A 23740-nucleotide genomic window follows, 5' to 3' on the forward strand; every position below is an offset into this window, starting at 1 on the left:
AAATTAATTTTAATTTCAGCTTTCGGATACTTTCGTCTGTACAGTATATAGAAAACACAAAGGTTTACCAGCAACTTGTATATCCACCATCGCAAAAGCAGACGAATAATCGTTGTTCGCTTCGCAACGGTATTGACCAGAGTCTTCTCGATTTGCGTCGCTGATCACAAGTCTGTTCAAATCTGGAAATAAAATTTCACACATTTTTTTAACAATTTCTCTGCTGAAAAAATGAATTATTCAATAATTCTAGATAAATAGAAGTACCTACCAGTAATTTGAATTCGATTGTTTTGGTGAATCAGCTCGTTATCTTTGTACCAAAATACTCGAGGAATCGGATATCCGTCGACGTTACAAGCGATAGTAACGTCACTACCTTCAGGGAATTGGTTTTGTCCTATCGATATGTTGGCCGTGACAGGCACTGCGAAATAATTGATTTCACATTAAGAAATATTTGCAAATGAAATTGTCAAGAGAAAAAAAAGAAAGAAAGAAAAAGTATAGAAAGTAATTTGAGTATATTATAGATTGTGTGCTTACCTTTTTTTATCGACGTTTATTATTAACATAAACATTGTACATAAATTGAACATTATCATTACTAGTAAGAACATGCATGCAAGCAAATTAAGCATGGTCAATATAACATATAATGAAACCGAAGCATTCGCAGTCGTTACAAAAGAAGAGAGAAAAACCAAATTGCACTGTGATCTCGAAAGATATGCGTGTCAATTCTGTTTAAAACATCATCTCAATAAAAGTCAGCATTAATTTTATCTATAGGATTTACACATTTTTACTAATTGCAGGAATAACGAATTAAAAAATTCTAGTATTAAACAACACCTTTCTTCAATTTCGTTTTATTATTATAAATAATTCTATGATATGAATTTGGAAAACATCAATATCTTAATTGATAATATATTTAATATTTTGACAATATCTTTCTGTACAGTGCAATGGGAAAACTGGAAAAGACTACAGTAGAGTACCCTCCCTCTCACCTCTGAACCTCGAACCAAAGTCCAAAGTAGTATATCCAATAGGATTGACCGTAGAAATATATGTTTGTCTGGTCGTGTACACAGATCCATAGGTATGAAAGTCAGTAGTTTGAGTTCTGTTAGGTCTATAGGGATACAGAATATTCTCATCTTTTTTAGGAGGATCGACCAGATACTTGAGATATTGTTCGTATTCGGGATTGATGTTGTACACTGGACCGACAGCTTGTAATATTACCGACCAAGAGGCAGCTCTGCCAATCGCGTTAAACGCTTGACATGTGTAAACGCCCAACGTGGGCAGCGTGACGGTTCGGATCAAAAGCGTATAGTCGGAATCCTGTTCGTAAATTTCCGAAGACAGTGGTAACATGCGATCGCCTTGCCACCAAGTGACAAAAGGCCTAGGCCAACCCCACGCGTAGCAGTGCAGAGATATGGGGGAGTTCATGGTCACCGTCACGCTAGTATTAGGCTCTCCAATGATAGCCGCAGCCAGTTCTCTCGGCTCTGTATAGTGTGTGAGAGAAAACAGCATGCAGAAGAAAAGAACGTTGAATACCATCACCAATTATTGCAAAGAAAGGTAGTTTAAAAGTAAAGCTAACTCTGCCGCGGTTTATAGATATATTTGTGTTTCCATTTTCTTCTCGTTCTAATTAATTGCAATTTTTTTAAGTGAATAGTTAAAACGTGTTATTACTAGTAAACACATGGTAGAACATTTCTACATAAAATTGGTTAGATCAGCTACTAAAAGATCAAGTAAAGAGATCAACCATTAAGTCTACGATGCACGATACATTCATCATTGCAAGACGTCAAGACAGTCTTTATAGTACTTAACATATAGTACGTACCTGTGACCACCAATTGGTATTCCACTCTTACCGGTGGTCCTAAACCATTGTCAGCTGTGCAGACATAAGTTCCACCGTCGTATCGGTCTAAATTAATGATTTGAAGAGAACCATCGAGCAATATGCGACGCCTGCTCTCTGAAGCTGCAATCTGGAGTCATTAATCTTTGTTATTATTACAATTCCATCTAATATTTAAATTTTGCAATACTCTAATCCTTATCTAACGTCATTTATTTCTAGTCTTTTATTCTTACAAAGGCAGGATCCAATAAAATTTAAAACAACACAAATCCTTTTTTATAATACTTTAATAATATCCCTAACTTTAAGTTTTATCCAATTTCATTAATTTGCAATCGTCTTTCCGATTTTATTATAAATTCAGGATCCGATAAAATTGAAAATTATAGACATGAAGACAGAACGCGTGTTTTCTTAGAACTAAGATTATATCTTATAATTTATAAAAAAAATCTCACCAGCATTGTGCCCTTCCTCCACGTAATGGTTGGTTTTGGATGCCCGAAAGCAACACACTTCAATGTCACATAGCCACCCTCCTGAGCGCTAACGTTTGGTTCTTCCGGTGGCTTGATCGAAGCTGGTTCCGAACCAACCGGCCGTGCAGTGATTACCGGTCGTGGAGTAGTCGATAGAACTTCATCGACAGCCGGTTCAAGACAGGAAGCGCCGCAGCCATTGTTACAACATTTCATTTCTCCGGCGCAATCAGCATCTGTGAGACATTCCTGTTCGCATCTTGTGCTGTTCGATACGCTCGGACAGCGGCCTGGTTTCGTAACTAAATTAAAAACGAATTATTATATTATATACAGTTAAATTATGCAAGTAATAGTAATTGGGAAACTATTAGTTGACGTCATTCGTATAACGATTTTTCGTCATATATTTAATAGGTTTATCGTGAATGTGAGCGGTAAATTGCAAAGTTAAATCATGGCAAGAAAAATTCATTTAATTTACGAGATAAAAAGAGGAGCACCAATTCTAGATGTTAATGTCGGTTTGTTTCTTATTAAAAGAAGAAAAATGTTTAATTACTTTACTACGTAACTTGTTGTCAGTCGAAATCAGGCAGACTTTCGTTAGAAGAGGGAAAAATTAACAAAGTTAGGATGGATATGGTATTTGGATTCTTGTAAGTGGATTTGGTTATGACTGGATCTGAAATCGATAAATGACAAGAAGATTAAAAAAGAAGAGAAGGTGTTTTTAATTTTATCGATCTACTGCACGTTCTCCTTTTTTATCTTCAATACAGACAATATAGAAAATATAAAGAACTTAATGTTTCCAGTTACCTGATCTACAAACTCCTCTGTATTCGGTGCCATCCTCGGTACCAACCAGAGTAATGGCACATTTGGTGTCATCGGGACAAACCTGTGTCCTGCAAGGATCCACGCAACGACATCGTCCGCAATCCTGAGAATCTACGAACTCCTCTTTGCCGTAAGGACAACGAATCATATTGCATTCTTCGCGAGCTTCCGCACAAGGATCCTTTTTATTCTCTTCGGAGTCGATCTCGTTAGTAGCTATGAAAACACCCATTACAGTCACAGCAAAGAAAAATACAAACATTCTTACAATAGAAAGAAAAAAATATAAAAATGTATATAAAAAGTAATAATAAAAGAATAATAAAAAACATATTGCGGTGAAAGCAATATTACACAAATTTTGAAGCTTACAACTAGGAACAATAATAGCTAATAGATAGGATGAACGATTGAGAAATAAAAACTGTGGAAAAATAAGAAGCAGAGTTTTTCAGACAAACAGACAATGTCGCTTTATGACTCGGAAGGAATATTTTAAAGTAAAATGATCAAAATTAAACAGTTAAATTAAAATCCATTGCTTTGTAAAAGAGAAATAGAAAATGCGATTTATCGTGCTCTTCCCCTCCAGATAGAAAAAGGATGTTAGGGAAAGGTATGCACAAGGATTTGTAACAACATTGATATAAAACATTAAGGCTACAATGTACAGTGATATACGATAATGAAAATGTGTTCACCATGTTCGAAGCTCAAAATATTAAACGTGTAACAAAAATATCGTGTAGATCGTTGGGGAACACCGTTCCTCGACTTACTCGACTTACTGGTAAGACAAGTGCTAATGCAAGACTCGAAAGTCTTGAATCTGTTACGATTTCCACCACATCCAGTATAAATGAACCCTCGACATGTTTGTTGTTCGTCGTCGAAATAGAATCGCTTGGTATAATCATGTCGACCCGAAGCACAAGATCCTGTGTCGACCGGTTCTTTGCAAATCGCTGGATCATCATTGTTCAAAATTATTGTTGTCGCGAGCTAATTTTATTCTCTCGAAAAGAAATTCCCGATTTCTTTTCAAAGATTTATTGAAAGAAAATTATGAGAAATTCTTTTCGTGTAATATTCTTTCGAATTTCTTTCGCATTTCGTTTAAAGATTTCGGAGATCGTTTACGTTGTTAGTAAGTTTGGGTGAAATTTTGCGTATCAAACGAGTGGAAGTACTTACACAAGCTTGAGAGGCTGGTACCGTTTCCAGGTGGCACGGGTTCTTCGTGATGAATGCAAATCGATTCACACTCAGCCATCGTGCTAAATCTATTTGCGTTGCCTTCACATCCGCCGTACAGAAACTCGCGACAAACGCGACTGACATAATCATAGTAGTATTTGGCGAAAGAGCCTCTACAAACGCCAGAATCCACTGGTAGATTACACATATCTGTAAAAGGAATTTTTTAATAAAGATTTAATAAAGTTGAGCAACAGAGGAATCTTTCAAATTATTACTCAATTTCCTTGGAATATATACGATAATCTGCTGATTAAACAATAGAAAAATTAGACAATAATTCATGAATATATTTTAAATAGAATCAATATCTATTAATCTGTTTTATATAATCATTATATATCTATATAATATCGCTGAATTTTATCTTACTAAATATCCTAAGAATAGTAAAAAGAATTATAAAACGATAATAAAATCGCTTAAAATGTCCAAAATCTCTAAAAATACAATTTTACCCCGAATCCTGTTTAAAATTTGGCTATAGTTATATTATAACTAATAACGTTGATAAATTGCTGTTAAATTAAGTTTCATTACGAAAGATTCAATCCATTAAAATCCATTAAAATTTTGTCATCATATTGATGTCTAGAATCGATTCTATGCATATATCTGTAGATATTTTGCCGATAAATTTTGTAACATCCTGTATATAGAACTACATAGTATATAGTTCTACAAACCATGCTGCCTGAATAGTAATAAAAGTAATAAAATCACTACATATACCTTGACCATGGAATTTTCCGCAAAGACGTTCACACTGTTCTTCCGTCTGGAACCTATTCGCGTTTCCTTCACAGCCGCCATAGATAAACGCCTGACACAACTGATTGTGTGAATCATAGTAATAAGCGGTGATATCACCATTGCAGGAACCAGGATCGACAGTCTTGTAACAAATCGGGTTCTTCGAGGCAGTTTCAACTGATACGATAGGTACGACAGTAACATTTGCAGGTGTTTCTGTTTGACCATGTTTCTGACACTTCCTTTCGCAGGATTCTTTATCCTGGAAACGATTCTTATTACCCTGGCAACCGCTATATTCGAATTCGTAGCAAGAATCTGATTGATGGTCGTAGTAGTGTTGTCTAACAACACCATTGCAGGGACCAATGACTTTGGGAAGAGTGCATGGATCTGAAGAAAAAAGTAAAAAGAAAAGTATGAGAAAGATAAATAGTGTAACCATTAGAGCAATTAGTAGTAAGTATTATATTTAAAGTAATTATTTCTCCATTTTTTTCAAATTATAATTAAACGACTTGCAATTTGTAAAGTTTATTTTCAGAATTTCGTGTCTTTTGTTGTCAAACTTGTTACTATAGTGCAAGAGAATTTATTATAGTGATTATGGTAAATTTATTATTTATGGTAAATTTATTTACAGTGATTGAAACAAGAAAACGATGATTACTTAATTAGAGCTTAATGTAGTAATGTAATATAACTAAAACAACTAAATTGATAATTCACAACTAACAACTCACAACTCACAACTCACAACAACTCGACAACTAATGGCTAACGACTCTCTCGTAACTAACTCGCAACTCGCCCTCAACTCGCTCACAACTAACTCTCAACTAACGAACAACTAGACTAACTGACTTTCTCCACCAAGACATCCCTTTATCATCACAGTTTTCGTATTCCCACAACACGCACGTGTTCCGCAGTCGTCCATGACCGACGATGGTCACGTACGGCTTTCCAAGTAACTATTTGTCTGAAGGATATATTGATGAGCCACTTAGCCCGTTGAAATTGTCCCTCCCTTCTTGCCTGTGAGCACTTCCATTTTCTATCTGCACTATATTTCATCGGGTCTTTCTTGATTAATCTTTCCACGATACTACATTATTAATTCTAATTTCATTTTCAATTTCAAAGTTTCACTAGTTAATAATATTGGTTGAATTGCGCAAGAGAAAGCGCAGTCACATATGTGTAATGTGTAATGATACAAACCTTGAACATCTCCACATCGATATTCGCACTCTTCGTGACTGTCGAAATTATTTCCATTGCTCTGGCAGCCGCTATACACAAATTGCTTGCAGACACCATCGCCGCTGTCGTAGAACCATTTGACGTGTTCTTCGGAGCATTGACCGGTATACTTCGAAAGGAAGCAGAAATCTGGAAAATTTTACGTATTAAACTTTAACTTCGCATTTTTATGTTTAATTCATGTAATCCTAATGTTCCATTTTATCTGCAAATATTGGATTTGTATTAGACAAAATATCCGATATTTTAGCTACAAAAAATATTACCTGGTCTAAATCCGTCCTCTTCCGATGGTGTGATGGTGCTAGTAGTAGTTTGGCACCTGTTAAAGCAATCTTGTTCGGTAACAAAATTATTCTCGTTCCCGCCGCAACCACCATAGTAAAATTGCCTACATTGTTGTTCGTACGAATCGTAGTACCATCGTTGAGTATAATTGTGGCATTCTCCCAAAAGCGCGGGCAAGAGACAGGTGTCTTGCTCTGTGTTTGGACAAAAATAGCATAAGAAATCTGCCTTGTTTCAGCATATGATACCGAGAAGTAAAAAGTTCAATAAAATCAATTTCTTGAAACAATTTCTTGAAAAATTCTATAATACATCCTTTTCATTCGTTTTAAAGATTTATTGAACTTCTTCCCTCACCTTTTGTAACAAATAAAGCAACATACAACGTATATAACTTAATTTATTGCAAATATATTTATGCGATGGACGTATATTAAGAATATATTTGTTTTTGCAAAAAACGCACATTCGAGTATAATCCGTAAAATAATTTACGTGCATGCGGTACGATTGACATCGAGAACAATTACACAAGAAAGGAACAATAACGGTAATACAACGAAACTGACAAGGAAAGCGTTAATTAAGTTGTAAGCGTTAGATTATTTTTTGTTAATTTATACTAAAAGGAATATGTTGAAAGATACTTTATAATTTAAAAGAACCTAAAGTTTAGACAAAACAGAGAAGAGATAGTTGTATGCTTAAGAAATATGATGAAAATAAGATGAATGTGATTAGACGAAATCTTACCAATTTTAGTCGGGCAATCAGACTCGCATGCGTCCCTAGATTCGAAATTATTTTTATTCCCACCGCAACCGGTATAATAGAATGGCATGCACCGATTCTCCGACTGATCAAAGTACCATCGAGATTGTTTCTCGCCACAGTTACCTTCGGCTCGTGGCAGCAAGCAACTATCTGTTAATCGCATTATTTATTATATCATGCAATATTAGATTTTAGTATATTGTCGTTAACGATCTGCGGTCTTTTTTCTAAATTAATGCACGATACAGAGTGCTAAAAAATATTAAAACAATGAAAACAATGTATGTACACTTCAAGTAATAAGTAGTTTAAACTAGTAAATCAAAACTGAAGATAGAAATTAGTTAATTTTAATCACGTTTTAATGATTAAAGTTTTAATCAAGTAAAATTCAATTTTTACGAAACATTTAAACGCTTAAAATTTATAAAATACATATAATATGCAGCAATCTTCAAAATAAAATACGCATTATGCTACTTAATAAGTGGCATAAATCTTTAAATTCTTTAATATAATTCTTAAAACATATTTAGTATCGCATATAATTATTTCTACCATTATATATTTAATCGTATGTTTCAATATTTTGACAGATTAAATAAAGGTCATAATTATATAATTTATTGTAAGTTGTAAATTGTTGTGTTATTGCAACTATCTTACGACCTTTGAAATTAATATTTTTGTAATTCCTGAAAATATAAGCACTATTTCGTGCAGCTACCAGTTCTATTTCTACATTTCACCATAAAAATATCCCGTTTAAAATTTTTCCGTTAAATTCTCTTATCACAATTAAGAAATAAGACAAATAAAATCAGTGCGTTCATGAAAGAATAAGAAAAGCCCGATTATTTGAATTTTAACGTCATATGAATTAACCAAGTTAAATGACTTTCCTTCTTTCTTGTAACACCATCAATAAAAAATCACCGACGCGATCACTCATAAAATATTAATGAAAGGAAATCGCACTACTCCATTGAGAGAGCTCGTTCGAAGCCAGACAAAAGCTATCGAACGATCGATCTCGAGACGAGAACCGCTTTGCGGAGGACATAATACGACAAAATCAAGTTCCATTGATTGGATTGACTCGTAGAACGCTACGACAGCTTGATATCGCGTGCAACTTAAATGGAAAGGGTGCTTTTAAGTGCATACTGTGCTTTGATAAAAGGCAATGCTTGATATAATCGATTACGATCAATAGTTAGGCAGAAGAAATAGAAATTTGTAAAACCAAGATATTCAAATTACAATCAACACTTTTCTCGTTAACCCCTTGACATCGGTCACTTTGAAGAAAATACTTTACATGGAATGAAACCTGGCGAGAGATAATAATTTTCACGACTATTTCTCGGAAGCTGTCATGGATGAAATTTCATCCCATACGAATTTTAGCGTTAGTTAAAACCCTGTTATATCTTTTAGGCATATTCGATACAATCGAATTTTTCTAACGTTAAAATGAAAATATTCTTATTGATACACGTGATCCCGCGATTTAATTTCGTTTTAAATATCTTCTTGAAATAATACAAATCCTTTTCGTTGCTGAAATAAACATTCGATGATCACAGCAGAGTTAATATTAGTTGTCAAAGGGTTAAACGTGTTTTGTGCCAACAAATAGAGACAACGACAAACGAACCATCACCAACGACAACATCGAGAGTAATTTCTCAATTATTCAATATTAAGCCATTCCTCAAATATCAATGAACGAGAAACGACTCTCTTTCTGAATATTGCTAGCGATACTGTTATACAAGAAGCAGATAAGCTTGTTCCTTTGATCTCCCCGTTTTCTTTTTTCTGTGCTATCCTTTTTATTTGATCACTTTCTTTTTCTTGGATTATTTTTCCTTTTTTTTCTTTTTTTCTTTATGATTGTTTCTTTTTTGCTTTTTCTGATACCTTTTACGGGGCAGCGCTGCTCACAGGCAGCACGTGTAAGGAATCTATTGACATTGCCTTTACAACCGCCGTAAACAAATTGGCTACACATCTGACGCACGGTGTCATAATACCAGCGTAACACAGAGCCCGGACAAGGGCCCGGATCTTTCTCCAGGCGGCACACGTCTGTCAGTTTTACTGGAAATATGTATTTTTACGGATTACTCATAGAGCTTTGATATATTTGACGATGGTCGGTGCCAATTTGGTGCTTTTATGTGACATGTGGTGCCTGAATGTTTGCTGAGATCGTGTTTGGTGTTTGGTTGAAAATGTAGATTCGGATTGTTGGCGTGATATTTTCAGACGAATACTAAGTCGCCAGAATTGTAGTACAATAGAAAATCGTAGTTCATATTCATTTAATATATCCGAATGTATTTCGTTGTATTGTATCGTGGAATTTGAACGAACTATCTGGCGATTTAGTTTCAATTATTCTTCTCAATTTCTCCGATCGACCGCAGCTTGAAAATTGACTACTAATCAAAAAATTCTGTTCACAGTATGTAATAAAAAATAATCTCGTGTGAATTATTTTTCTGATCGTCTAAATAAATTACTATTAAATAAATTAATAATAAATCTTTCCACTCCCATTGCTAGCTGTACTTCTGTTCCTTTCACGTTCGTCAGAAAACAACTGTAAAAAGATCGCTTAAAAAATGAAAATCAAAAACAATCGTCAAAAAGGTTGCCATATGAAATATACGTTCTTCGATTCGTTCTACAAGCAAAACAATAGATAAAAATCTGAAACACTTTCAAACGAATCTGGTAGGAAAGAATACCTAATATGAAAAATGGGTTCAGGCAGTAGAACGAGCATGATACGTGCGAATGTCGAATCAAGAGAATTGTGCTGGAGAACGTACCTCGTGTCCTCCCTGGTTGCAAGCATTGTTGGTGGCAAGCGATTTCCGTCGCGAAGTTGTTATCATTTCCCTTGCATCCACCGTAGCGGAATTGCTCGCAGGCTTGCGATTCTGCGTTGAAATACCATTTGGTGAAGTTGCCTTCGCAGGGACCTGGCTCTTTCGACTGTTCGCACGGATCTTCATAAGTAACAAAATGCAAGAGAGCATATTAGCAATGAAGTAGCAGTATATAAAATATAAACTTAACTTTTACTTTTTGGAATTAGAGAAATTGTAAATTGAAAATATTTATCATATTAAAATAATGATTTATCGTAAATGTTGTCAAACATTGATAAAAACGAGAAAAGAATTTCAATAAGAATTGATGAAGTTACCCAAATCATCGGGAGTAACACAAAGCTCTTCACATTCTTCTTTCGTTTTAAATTTATTCGCGTTTCCGAGACAACCGCCATAGACAAATTGACCACACTGTTTCCTCCCAGAGTCGTAATACCAAGTAGGGAAGTAGCCCTCGCAGGGCCCAGAGATTTTTGGCAGGTTACATGAATCTGCGAAATGTTTTGACTTCTAATATCTCGAATATAATTAAAATATGCAATGTTTAAAACTATAAGAAAAATTTAACTTGTACGCATAAACGTTGTAAATATTGCACAAATATTATAATGTCACAATTATTACAGAGAAGGTGCATATGTTTTTTAATAAAAAACTAATTCCCTAAAAATATATTATTTTTAAATTTTTCTTAAATATCCAATTGCATTTCAACGTTTTAAATGAATTCGAATTTTTTCAACAGTATGTAATATTTATATTTTATGTACTTTACCTTTTCCTTTGGGCTGCACACACACTTGCTTACATTCTTCTTGCGTCTTGAATCGATTCTCGTTGCCTTCGCAACCTCCATACCAGAACCGCGAGCAACCACCATACTCCGTGTCGAAGTACCATTTGACGGTGAAGTCCCGACATGGTCCTCTATCTTTCTCCAAAGCACACGCTGCCCCAGGAGTAGATGGAACAGACAGACAGCCCTCGAAGTTTTCTCCTTGAGCTTCTTCCACCCCATCGGGACAACATCCATACTTCGAGGTGTCACAAGTGCATCCAGCGAAGTTTGGACCCTTTGCTGGAGTTCTTCCATCTGAGCAGCACTTGAATTCTGTATTCTCACAACCGCAGCCTGCAAGAAACGATGTGGTACTGAGTACATTTTGAAGTTATGTTTCTCCATAATATGAAGTGAATTAGAATTAATTTGCATAAGGGAGAAAGATAAAGACTATAGATTTGTCTATTTCTGGTTCCATTTACATCTGTATTTCTATTTCTATGTCTTTTTATGCTTTGATCATTAATAAGGATCTTTTCGCAAAGAAAATTTTAATTGTAATAATTAATAGTAATAATTAAGTTAAGGCTGATATGAGTAAATAAGAATTTTAAACTTCCCTTTACCACGCCACTATATGTATATCAGAATTAACATGATTTCAGTTTTTGGTCTAATTACCTTGTCCATGAGGTCCTTTAGCGATGGTGACACCATCAGGGCAGCAACCAAACTGATACGTATAACACGGACAGCCCTCGTAATTTGGTCCTGTGGCCGGGGTGAAGCGGTTAGGACAGCAACCATTAGCTGTATACTTGCAACCGCAGCCTTCGTTGTTTGGACCACGAGCAGCGGTGCTGTTATCTGGACAGCATCCGAATCTCGAGTATTGACAGCCACAACCGTAGAAATCTGGACCGCGAGCTGGAAGTATGTTGTCTGGACAGCACTTGAACGGTGTCGACAGACAACAACCCTCTCTGTTTGGACCATGAGCAGGAGTGCTACCGTCATCGCAACAGCCATAAGTACTGTTTTCGCAGGGCATGTGACAGCCATAGTTGTTGGGACCCAGAGCTACATGTGATGTGTATTAGCTGGTAATTATCGTAGAAAATTGGAAGATTGGAATTCTTTTTTATATTTAATTTACTCTGATATATCAACAGCCTATTTTTAGAAAATCAACGTGGTAGGATTCTTGTTTCTTGTTTTCTTTTTAGTTTATTTGAATACAATATTAGATGTTTTAGAAAATTGACATAACGGAACTTTTATAATTTTTGTCTTTTTCGATAAGACTATTTTAGAGTAAAAATGTGAAAATATGCAATAAGTGAAGTGGAATGTAATATGATGATTGATTTATAAATTAGAAGGATATATTCTTGTATCTTTTTGAGAAAGGAGAATTTATCTTGGAATAGAAATATTGAAGATGGCGTAATATTTGGGAATTGGAATTAAATACTTTTACAGATAATAGAGCAAACCTAATAAAATCATTTGAATTTGTAAAAGTTTGACTAGAGAACCACAGAAATTTTTGAAAATGTATATTTTGAGATTTTTATATAATTATGCAACATACCTGGTGAGGCGCCATCAGGACAACATCCAAAGTACGATATAGTGCAGTTCTCTGCATTTATAACACCGCATCCTGCGAAGTTTGTGCCAGTAGCAGTCGAAATACCATTCGGACAACATCCGTAGGTGGTATTTGCGCAATCTTCCTGTACTGTAGTTGTTTCATACTCTTCTGTGAGAGGTGTGACAGAAGTAATTTCCTCTTCGCAACCTGTAGTCATTATATTAACCAAACATCTCAGTATGATTAATAACATTTAAGGATTTTTAAATATACTCAGTAAAAATTACAATGCACCTTCTTCATTTGGTCCAGAAGCGGGCTTAATTCCATCAGGACAGCAACCAAATTCAGTGACATTGCAGCATCCGATATTATCCTTTCCGCTAGCTGGAGTCTCGTTATCCGGACAACATCCAAATCTGAAATATTTATTTAATATCATTAACAAATATCTAAATATTAAATAAATATAATATATATTAAATATCGTACTAATTATTGCAACAGAATTTCTCATATCAGTATATTAAACATTAAACATTATTCTTATGACGTTTAAAACATTACGTAGATTCTACTTACTGTTTCTCTTATCAATGTCTTTAAAATATTAATAAAACCTATTTTCTGAAATATTGTAAAACATAACTATCGCGATGTTTAAAATATTATGCTAACTCTGTTTCGCTGCAAGGTTTCTTGCATCCTTCGAAGTCGTTGCCCTCAGCAGCGATAATTCCATCAGGGCAACAACCGAACAACGTTTCCTTGCAGTGTGATTCGGGACAACCTTGGTTCTCCGGACCAGTGGCTGCAGACACTCCATCCGAACAACAACCGTATTTAGTGTCGTTGCAAGTCTGTACCGTGGGACATCCTTGGCCAAACGGTCCTTCGGCCTTAGTAATTCCATCGTAACAGCAACCGAAGGGCGAGGCCTTACAGGTCTTCTTCCTCAACACTTTGCACACGCGATGCTTGCGCGTGGTTTCTTCTGGGCCAATGGTCGTCCAGAATCCGAATACTGAAAGAGAAAATTCATCCTCGTTTATTATTTAACGTTATTTTATTAACCGTTTATTATTTAGATAATAAAATTAATATTCTAAAATAAAATTGGTCAATATTTTTATCATTTTTATTGTATGTACTTTTATTAATACATTTTCATTTTATGAAAGTTTCTTTTATCTACTTAATCCATCTCATCGAATCTTCTAATTTACATTAATTAACACAAAACATATCAATGAACTAAATGTACTTACGTCTGTCTATCTTCTCAGTTACTTCCGATTTTGCTTCCTCAGTGACCGGTGTCAATCCAGAAACAGTAGTATCAGTTACGCCAGACACAGTGGTTTCACCGCTCTCAGTGGTTGCACCAGACTCTGTAGTTTCTCCTGATTCGGTCGTGGCGCCAGATTCGGTGGTTTCGCCGGAAACTGTCGTTTGTTCTGTTATTGTTTTGCCAGATTCTGTAGTCATACCAGATTCTGTTGTCATGCTAGATTCGGTAGTTTCTGTCGGACCAGATTCCGTGATTTCGATAGTTGCTCCAGATTCTATTGATTCTGTTGTAGCTCCAGATTCTGTCGTGGCTCCAGATTCTATGGTGGTTCCAGACTCTGTTGTAGCTCCAGATTCTGTCGTAGCTCCAGATTCTATCGTGGCTCCAGATTCTGTCGTGGCTCCAGATTCTGTCGTGGCTCCAGATTCTATCGTGGTTCCAGATTCTGTTGTGGCTCCGGATTCTGTTGTAGCTCCAGATTCTGTAGTGGCTCCAGATTCTGTCGTGGCTCCAGATTCTGTTGATTCAGTGACTTCCGTAGCTCCAGATTCTGTTGATTCGGTGATTTCCGTTGCTGCAGATTCTGTCGTAGCTCCAGGCTCTGTCGTAGCTCCAGGCTCTGTCGTAGCTCCAGATTCTGCCGTAGCTCCAGATTCTGTCGTAGCTCCAGGCTCTGTCGTAGCTCCATATTCTGTTGACTCAGTGATTTCTATTGGCGTACCTTCTGTCGTTACACCAGATTCTGTGGTTTCTTCTGTAACTCCTGATTCCGTAGACATCGTTGGTTCTGTTGATCCTGATTCGGTACTTTCTTCAGTGGCACCTGATTCTGTTGTTTCTCCAGTCACACCCGTTTCTTCTACTTCTGATGTTGTTTCAAGCGTAACTGCTGATATATAAAATTAATAATTAACAGCAACAATACTTAGTTCGGAGTTCAGAATGAAAGGCAAAACTTTTAGAAAGAAAAAGGTAGAAGCCTTTATGTGAAGAACTTTTAGTGTACTTTATCATGTAGATCAAAAGTCATCGTATAATTAAATTGCACTTATTTATTGCACTATAATTATTAATATAATTGTATTGTTATTTAGTATTTCAAAATTTTTAATTGATGGTGTTTCTAACGTAACATTTCTGTTTATACAATAATGGAATTTCGATTTACCAGATTCCTCGGTAGGGGTCATTTCTGTTGAAATGGTCTGCTCAGTAACTGTGCTTTCCGTTTCCGACGAAGATGTGGTTGGGCCCGATTCAGTGGATTCCGTGGCCTCGGTTGGTCCACTCTCAGTGCCCTCCGGCATTTCGGTAGTCTCGTCGCTCGATCCAGTTGTTGTTTCTTCAATTCCACCAGACTCAGTTGTCATATCCGTTCCTGAATTATTTTGTGATATTTTTCAAACAATGTAATTATTGAATAAGATAATTTCATAATAAAATTTGTTGTCAATACATTAAATTGATACCTCAATTAAGGCCAAAAGACTAAAACTTACTATATTATATAGTTAAAAAGGAAATGTCTTCAAATATTATTTTTTCGAAATACAGATAGACATTTCAATTAAGCAATTTCTTTACCACGCTACAATTGTTAAGAATGAAATCACATCAACTCACCATCAGACTCAGTCATCGATTCAACTGTCGATTCGTCAGTAGAATCCATGGTGGATTCGATCTCTTCGGTCACGCCGATTTCCGTTATTCCAAATTCCATTCCAAACAGTTCACCATCTTCGGTAACCTCGTTGGTTCCACTGCCTTCGAACGTCGATTCAAACCCTGATGTATATGTGTATATATCCGTGAAATCTGTCCCACTTCCTTCACCCATTTCCATTTCTCCAGGAGATATGTCGCCCCTGGTATATCCGGCATCCCCTTGCATTTTATCATATATGTCGCTTCCGGTAGTATCACTCGTATCTGGCGAGCTCAGAGGAGTTGCTTCCGTAAGATCTAACATTTTACTAGATTTATCCTAAATCAATAGATAAAATTACACTTTTATGTAAATCGGGGAAATCATAAAAGTAAATTGAGAAAATAAATTTTAATAACACCTGTACTAATAGAAAAATGATAAATTAACATCACATTCATAGGAAAATGAGATATAAATGTAACGATAGATGAAGAAGCTGTGAAACTAAGTATTTGATTAACTACGACCAAATTTCACTTACGCTAGGTATCAAGCTTGAAGAGACAGTCACGAAGTTTTCATCCTCGTACACTTCGCACTCTTCGTCCTCTTCAGTGAGATCTGGGATTTTCTCTGGTTGCATTGGTATCACCTCGTCTGGAAAAAAGATTTTGATTAACTAAATTATCCTTCATTATTGTTTATTTCTGGAGAGGAACGACACTTACATTAAGAACATTGAATACGTAAATTAATATAATTGAATTAGTTTAGGTGACTTATTAAAACACTAGAAAACCTGATTTTTTAATTGCAGCATAAATCAATTTTCAATTTTTCTGGACTTCTCCCAGATTTAGGACGTACCTTCTTCGCAAGCTTGGTTGTTGCAATTTTCCATGGAGAATATGATCGTATTAGAGTCGCAGTTGTTCATTGTGACCGTCATGTTGGCTTTCATGCAAATCACCTTGCGATTCATCGTGCCACCACCACACGGTTTCGAGCACTGGAACACGGTAAGGTGATTAATGGAAGAAATTTGAGGCGGACGCTTCTTGTTAGGTTCGCTACAAAGCCGTCGAAGATATTGAATTTCTTCGGCGACCGAGGGAATAGGACACGATGTATTTCTCGCGGATATTTCACGTCGCTAACGAGATTTTCGAAAAAAAAATCAGCCTCTACACTTCTTGTCAACGATTCCGTTTGTTCAAGGAGAAATTGAAGAAGAAAGGCTAGATGAAGCATTATGAAATTATTTGAAAGAAACTTCGTTTCTCGAGTTATCCGTGTCAATGGTATTTACTTAACATTGGAACACCATTTTTTGGTTATACTTGCATTTGTCTCTATCGTTATTTTATTATACATCTGTTCTCTTATATTTATTATTCATCTTAATAATAATCCTTTTATTCGTTACTTTTCTTTTTTAAATAAATTTTCTCATCTTTGATCATACGAAATTATTCTTGAAACTACATACTTAAAATGAATGGTCTTCGTCAGAATCGTTGAGAAAAATTGAAGAGGAGAAAACCTAGGGAATAGTCAAGATTATTTCAAATATATACATTACCTTGCTCCACGGACCAGCGAACCATTCACCTTTGCACTCTTCCTTGGCGGTGCAGCTCTTCGTCTCGTTGAATTTCTTGTCTGCATCGCACTTCTCGTCTGGCACTTTCTTCACCGTTTCATCATCGAACGTGCCACAGAACACCTTGCGTGTCTGTACACCTGACCCACATTTCGCTGAACACTATGAGATCAAAATAATTGTGTGTCAAGTGTGACTTGAATAATGAATTTTGTTGATCTTGTGCCATTATATACATCCTTTATGTTAAACTAACATCAAAGGATGTATTAACCCTCTCGAGGCAGACTTTTATTTTAATAACGAACGCAATAATATGTATAACAGTACAAACTATAATCCATTTAAATTTGAAAAAAGTATCGGATTAAATGTTATTTTTAAAGTTCATTTTGTTTCATATTCGTAATAGGACGTTCTAGACTTGTAGAAGTTGTAAATGTCTAGAAAATGAAGAATAATTGCAGTTCCAATTCTTCAGGAAATAAATTTAATGTCGCTATATAATTTGAAAAGCTTTCCAAGAAGAAATGTAATTGACTTACATCACTCCATTGAGAGGCGAACCAGAGGAATTCGCAATCCTTTTCAGCTTCGCAATCTCGCGTCAATTCCGGCTTCTTTTCAGCGTCGCATTTTTCGTCCGGATAAACGGTCCCATCTTGAGTAGCGCAGTACGTCGTCCTAGTCTCTTCAGTCAGACCACATTTGTCGTCGCACTAAACGAAAAGTGACCAGAGTCAGGTGATAATCGCAAAGAACGTCCGTGACACGAAAAGAAATGGGACACATTTCATTTGTACGTGGCTCTTGTAATATTGCTTGCCAAAAATATTTTTATGAGAAGCTTCTACTTTTTCGCGGGGAATATTTTTAATGGAACGCGGTGATCTTCGGGTGGGTATGGCGTGAAAAATTACGAGCTTACTCCACTCCAATCCGACGTGACCCAGTCGAGGCCGGCGCAAGGTCTCAATTCGCAAGGTTTCTCAGATTTGGGAACCTCTCCCTCGCAGGCCTGATCCTTCAGCAGTTGAATCTTTCCGTTCACCTTCATGTAACACGTCACTTTTCTCGTTTGCTTCCCCGGACCGCATAAATGATCACACTGTCCAAAAGATAACAAAGATTTTTATAGAATTCTAATTGATAGTTTCATTGTTTAATAAGTTGCCTAAAAATATATTAGCAAAGTGATATAAATATATGCTAAACAACCACACTGTTTGATAACAGAGAATAAACACGTTTATAGAGTTATACTATAATTAATACTTTCAGTGATTGACAAGTTAAAGAAAAAGTTTGGTGCGTAAAAAAAAATTGGGTGCGTAAATTGATTTGGTGTCTGGATTTAAATAATTTCTTCTTTAATTTCATATATTTTGAAGAATTTTGAAAAAGTATTATAACAATATCGCAAAATTTACAATCTTTTAATTAAAAATATAAAAGTAGAAAAGCAGGCACGATATATAAAGATATACGAAATAACATTATAAAAACGCTATGAAGTTAACTAGGTGAAACAAATCTCTGATTAGGCTCCATTCTTTTCATTGCATTCACAAAAACACGACTTTCTTTCAATTTCGCCATTTAGTGAACATTGAAAAGATCAAGTTGGAAAAATAAGACATATGTTATTCGTACCGGTTTCCAGGGTCCAACGTGAAATTGTGGGCACGTCACGTTCTTGTTACACTCCTGTTTGGTCGGTCCTTTTGGTCCCACCTTCTCCAGACACTGACTATCGTCCACCACCGTAGGGATTCCACCAGAGATGACCTGTTCGCATTTGATCCCTCTGCTCTGCTCACCTCCTTCGCCGCAATGCTTGCTACAAGGACCCCACTCGCCCTCCACCCACACAGGTGGACATGGATCCACGTTACAGGCGTCGGTTGTATCTGGTTCCATCTGTGGATCGCAAAGGCTCTCATCCACCGGTTGTCTGTCCCTTCTTCGTACGCAGGCCACTCGTCTCGATTGATAACCTTCGAAAGAGAATTATTTAACATGAATATTTATAAAGCAAAGTCATTGACCTATAGGGATTTGTAAACATTTTTTATTAAATTTTTAAAATATGTTATTATTTGAGAAATTATTTTATTAATACTATGTTCCTTATTGTAATTGCACGCTGTATTCTTTTAATGAATATTGATTTTTCAATAACTGAAACCTAATAATTATCGTATTATTGATTTTATAAATAAAATATGAAGGTATTAACGTTGTCAATATGCGTATGATAAGTGAGACAATACAATATAAAAGTAATCTAACAATTTAAGAAAATAATGTATCTGTAATTCATAATATGCCTTCTAAGTAAATAAATTACGATAAATGATACTTCGAAACTAGAAAACAAGAACTGCTTTTATAGTTAGCGAAAATACAACTACTTTCACCTTTGGCGATCTACCGATTCGATAATTCAATATGCGATGAACACAGAATGATCTGTTTCAGGTAGGATAAATGAAAAGCATATTAATTAATAAACGTTCATCAAACGCTGAGTATCCGTCCGTTCGTAAATTACTCCATCAAATTTAGAACCGATGGAAACGCGTTTGATACGCTAGCCGGACGGCCTATCCGGTTATTGATTACATTCACCGTGTATTTAGGTAACAGTATTAATTTTGGAAATATTACCTCCGCCACAAGTCGCACTGCAGCTGGAAAATTCATCGGTTATCCATGTGTAGCTATCCGCATCATTTTGCTGCGAGATTCTCTTCGGCACGCTATACTCGTAATGCACGCCGACATTGTGGTCTTGATACAAAAGCTGTCGAAATCAATCCGGCAAATTATTCTTTCTCTTATCTGATATAATGTAGCATACCCATCTACTTATTCCATTGATCATTTTTTAACAGTATTTTACATCGATTATTATATTATTATATTACATCTACTATTATTATATTGCATCGATTATTTTTAGTACAAAAGAAATTATGCTCGATGAAACATTGCAGTCGTATTTCAGCAAATTAGCTTCATAAACCAAAAGTGGAAAGAGAAATAAAAAATATTATGGACAAGGCTTCATTTCACTATTTAGTGCTTTCACTTATTTTATTGGGAAGAATTTGCATTTTTTTTTTAACTGGATGACGTTGTAATTTGCTATTTAAGAGCGATGCAGCCACTCACCACCACGTAAATTGGTTCACTCGTCGGCCCTAAGGCGGTAATGGTATCGGGTGCCGAGAAACCTTGCGGATCTCTCGAATAATGGAATATGGTCCCGGCAAATTTTAAGCTTCGTGGAAAATCTATCCTCCAGTTTCCATTTAGATAATAATTGCCTGAAGTGTTTCTAATAGCTGCCGGTATAAAATGTATTAAAACATCAACAACGACAGGAGTTTCATCAACGTCTTATTGGATAATCATAAATGGTAATCGCTTATAATTAAGATATTTCATTTACCTAGATAATTGTTCGACGGTTTGATTTCTTTTATTATCACGTTTGTTGCAGCCTGCGGGATCAGTATAATATCGATGTATCCTAAAGAAAATTTAATAAAATTGGTAATCTTACGATAAAGTTTGTTTCAGTATGTTGAATCGTGTTTCATTTGCCAATCGTATCGTACAATAATATTAAAAATATAAAATTTCTCAGCTTACCCACTTGAAGATCGTCGGTATCGAATAAACCGGAAACGGTGTTACAGTTGGACCCATCACCACCGCATTCTCTGCATGCATCCTCCTTCACGTCGCTTCCAAGCATCATGTCACATCCGACGTGCTGACAATCAAACAGAAATTACGTGCCGGTACAGTAATGTTCCTCGCTAAAATTCCAATGGAGTTGTTTTGCCTAAATTCAAATGCTCCTCAACAATAAACCCACTCTACAATATTCAGTATTTAGAACTCAGCGTAACCTGAACCTGACAGAAATAGTACTTAAATAGATACAGCGAGAATAAACGAAAAATATTATTTCTCTTTCTTGTTCTCGCTAAATCTACTCTTTTTCATGAGCTTTCGTCGTTCATTCGATTGTCTCCCACAGACAAAACAACTCGACGTGCACGAACGGAAACGAATTCGCGTTGGTCCCGCTGCAGTGAATCGAGGATCGTTAACTCACCATGCATTTGCCTCCGACACAGACGTCGTTCTTCTCGATCTCGCATGGCGTCCCGTCGATCACCATCTGTTTGTGCCTGTAGAAGAAACGCTCGCCGCGCGGCATGCAATTCAATTCGCACTTGTTCGGCCCGCCGGTGTACGGAATCCAACTGCGAACGATTTTGCGCGATTAGTCTCGCCGTGGGCCGTTTTATGGCGCGGAAATCTGGCGATCGTCATCGATCTTCTCGATAACTAGCTGTTCTCCCTTCTGAAGGTGCTAGCAGTTTTTTGAGTCACGATTAGGTACTGAGTTTTCACTTTTTTGTTTTATTTTTATTTTATTTCATTTTTTAAAGATCTTCGTCTACCGGCCAAAAATGTGTGTGTAGAATCTTAAAATTAAAAGATAATAAAGAATCAATTTTAAGTCATGATTCGCTTGCTGGATCACCTTTTATCGTGTTTGGAATAAATATAAACACATGACATCAGCGATCAATCTCGTTTCAAAGTATTATTGTTTAAGAAGATCGGTCACCTTCAACTGTTTAAATGGATCTATATACATATTTATTGCGTCTGCTTTCTTGGCCGCTATAAAATTAATATGAGTCGTATAACTCGTAACAAAAAACGTGCACCGGCTCTGAAATGAATACTGACGTTAAGTGCAAAACAAGGCTATATAGTTCTACTAGGTCAATTCTAAATTCGTATTCTAAATTGAGCACTACAATGGAGGTTCGAATTTATTACTATTTTCGTACTCGATGAGAGATCTGAAACTTTTGATAAAATAAATGAAGGTTTCAGAAGAACATGATAAGTATATTTTCGTTGAGTTTCCAATTTTAAGACTTCTTCATAACTAAACTTGTTATTAAGATAGGCAATATTCCAATATTATAACGACATTTAGCTCCAAAACTAAATAAAAGAACAATTTTAAGAACATAGAATTTACTCATAAAGTATTGAATTTTAAAAGTACTTCCTTGTGCAAGACAGAAAATTGATTTATCGTGTTCCCTTTCCCCATATCCTTGAAATATAATAGGACTATGGATCGTAGAAACCAAAAATTGAAACCCACAAAAAAGAGAAAAAAGAGAAAAAAATGAAAACATGTTACAATAAAAACATTTCAATAGATACTGTCAAAATATCTATCAAGAAAAAGTGCTTTTTTACAAACAGTTCGAGGTTTCAGCATGTATGTAGCGTGACGTGAAATTCGAGCGTGAAACCTCGCATTGAATGCGAATTTAAACGAGCATGGATTTCAACTTCGGACGACCATTAGATTTTGTCAGAGAATCGCAAAAAGTCCGTGACCTTTTCTTGTCGAAAATGACGTCGACAATAAATCACTTTCACCGTGTATCCAGAAACTTCATTCTGATTCCACGACTATTTTGAGCGAATGTACTGACAAAATGGATCACAGGCAACTCGCGGTTTGTGATACTCACTCATAGTGAATTCCTTCGAACGGAACGTTGTTGAATTCGGCGCACTGCTCTGCTCGGAAGTCCTTCGGTTCACCGGGACATTCCTGAATAAAGAAACAAAGAGCACTGTATTAATAAGTTGCGCGAAATTTCTTTCTAAACGTGCGAATTATTTTGATTTATTCAAAAACTTTAAACGAATAATTGATAAGTAGACAAGGAATTAAATGCACATTCGTATTATTATTGTTGAGAATGGAGGAAAGATATACTAGTATATAATTTTGTTGGTCTTATGATTTTAATGTTATTTAGTGATTAGAAAACTTAGGTGTATCTAAATATGACATAGTTGAAAAAAGAAATAATCCATTCGATTTAGAAATATAAGCATTTCAACAATAGATGACAGATCCATGAAGTTTTGTGAAAAGATTAATCAAAAACCTTTTTCGTATACGAAGTGGAATAATCAATATTTTTGATGTAAACATTTTTCGAGAGAACTCCACATTCAAATTAAATAAAAAAGTTTTGGTAATATGTGAATGGTTGACAAGGTAATGGATTTAAAAATTACTCTCATATGAAAAACGACATTTTACGCTCTTCAATTGCATCTATTAAAAAGAAAGATAAAAAGAAATCCGTGCCAAGAATGATTCATCGAATGGTCACTCCTTGCTGCATCGTTCACAAATATAATTTACTAAATCCCCACATCTGAAACCTGTATTCTAGATCTAGTCACCCTCTTGTTTTCGTCATATACCGTGACCAG

The 23740-nt window shown here is 35.7% G+C and overlaps 1 protein-coding gene across 9 annotated transcripts in view; it reads right to left on the minus strand.

Moving 5' to 3' along the window:
• Positions 1 to 23740, minus strand: part of Ppn (proteoglycan-like sulfated glycoprotein papilin) — a 157236-nt gene that overhangs the window by 5247 nt on the left and 128249 nt on the right. For 2 of the 9 annotated variants that reach the window (XM_069126191.1, XM_069126190.1), the window contains exons 5-38: positions 22981 to 23063; positions 21525 to 21675; positions 21053 to 21176; positions 20850 to 20930; positions 20570 to 20742; positions 20063 to 20198; positions 19046 to 19389; positions 18321 to 18500; positions 17938 to 18111; positions 17372 to 17554; positions 16657 to 16798; positions 16331 to 16446; positions 15762 to 16125; positions 15307 to 15516; positions 14116 to 15027; positions 13526 to 13871; positions 13142 to 13266; positions 12845 to 13054; positions 11932 to 12330; positions 11245 to 11601; positions 10784 to 10960; positions 10404 to 10583; positions 9487 to 9666; positions 6765 to 6980; positions 6457 to 6627; positions 5212 to 5625; positions 4417 to 4629; positions 4002 to 4187; positions 3202 to 3438; positions 2359 to 2681; positions 1877 to 2027; positions 1017 to 1526; positions 272 to 427; positions 69 to 182 (exon numbers count right to left, since the gene is read on the minus strand). In XM_069126191.1, the coding sequence (XP_068982292.1) occupies positions 69 to 182; positions 272 to 427; positions 1017 to 1526; positions 1877 to 2027; positions 2359 to 2681; positions 3202 to 3438; positions 4002 to 4187; positions 4417 to 4629; positions 5212 to 5625; positions 6457 to 6627; positions 6765 to 6980; positions 9487 to 9666; positions 10404 to 10583; positions 10784 to 10960; positions 11245 to 11601; positions 11932 to 12330; positions 12845 to 13054; positions 13142 to 13266; positions 13526 to 13871; positions 14116 to 15027; positions 15307 to 15516; positions 15762 to 16125; positions 16331 to 16446; positions 16657 to 16798; positions 17372 to 17554; positions 17938 to 18111; positions 18321 to 18500; positions 19046 to 19389; positions 20063 to 20198; positions 20570 to 20742; positions 20850 to 20930; positions 21053 to 21176; positions 21525 to 21675; positions 22981 to 23063 (8038 nt within the window). Of the gene's footprint in view, positions 1 to 68; positions 183 to 271; positions 428 to 1016; positions 1527 to 1876; positions 2028 to 2358; positions 2682 to 3201; positions 3439 to 4001; positions 4188 to 4416; positions 4630 to 5211; positions 5626 to 6456; positions 6628 to 6764; positions 6981 to 7539; positions 7711 to 9486; positions 9667 to 10403; positions 10584 to 10783; positions 10961 to 11244; positions 11602 to 11931; positions 12331 to 12844; positions 13055 to 13141; positions 13267 to 13525; positions 13872 to 14115; positions 15028 to 15306; positions 15517 to 15761; positions 16126 to 16330; positions 16447 to 16656; positions 16799 to 17371; positions 17555 to 17937; positions 18112 to 18320; positions 18501 to 19045; positions 19390 to 20062; positions 20199 to 20569; positions 20743 to 20849; positions 20931 to 21052; positions 21177 to 21524; positions 21676 to 22980; positions 23064 to 23740 lie in introns of all 9 variants that reach the window. The other 7 variants (XM_069126192.1, XM_069126196.1, XM_069126193.1 and 4 more) reach the window with 7 other exon arrangements.

The sequence above is a fragment of the Bombus flavifrons genome, chromosome 13 (assembly GCF_040668555.2).
Source record: "Bombus flavifrons isolate JBK064 chromosome 13, iyBomFlav1_principal, whole genome shotgun sequence".
Classification (NCBI taxonomy): domain Eukaryota; kingdom Metazoa; phylum Arthropoda; class Insecta; order Hymenoptera; family Apidae; genus Bombus; species Bombus flavifrons.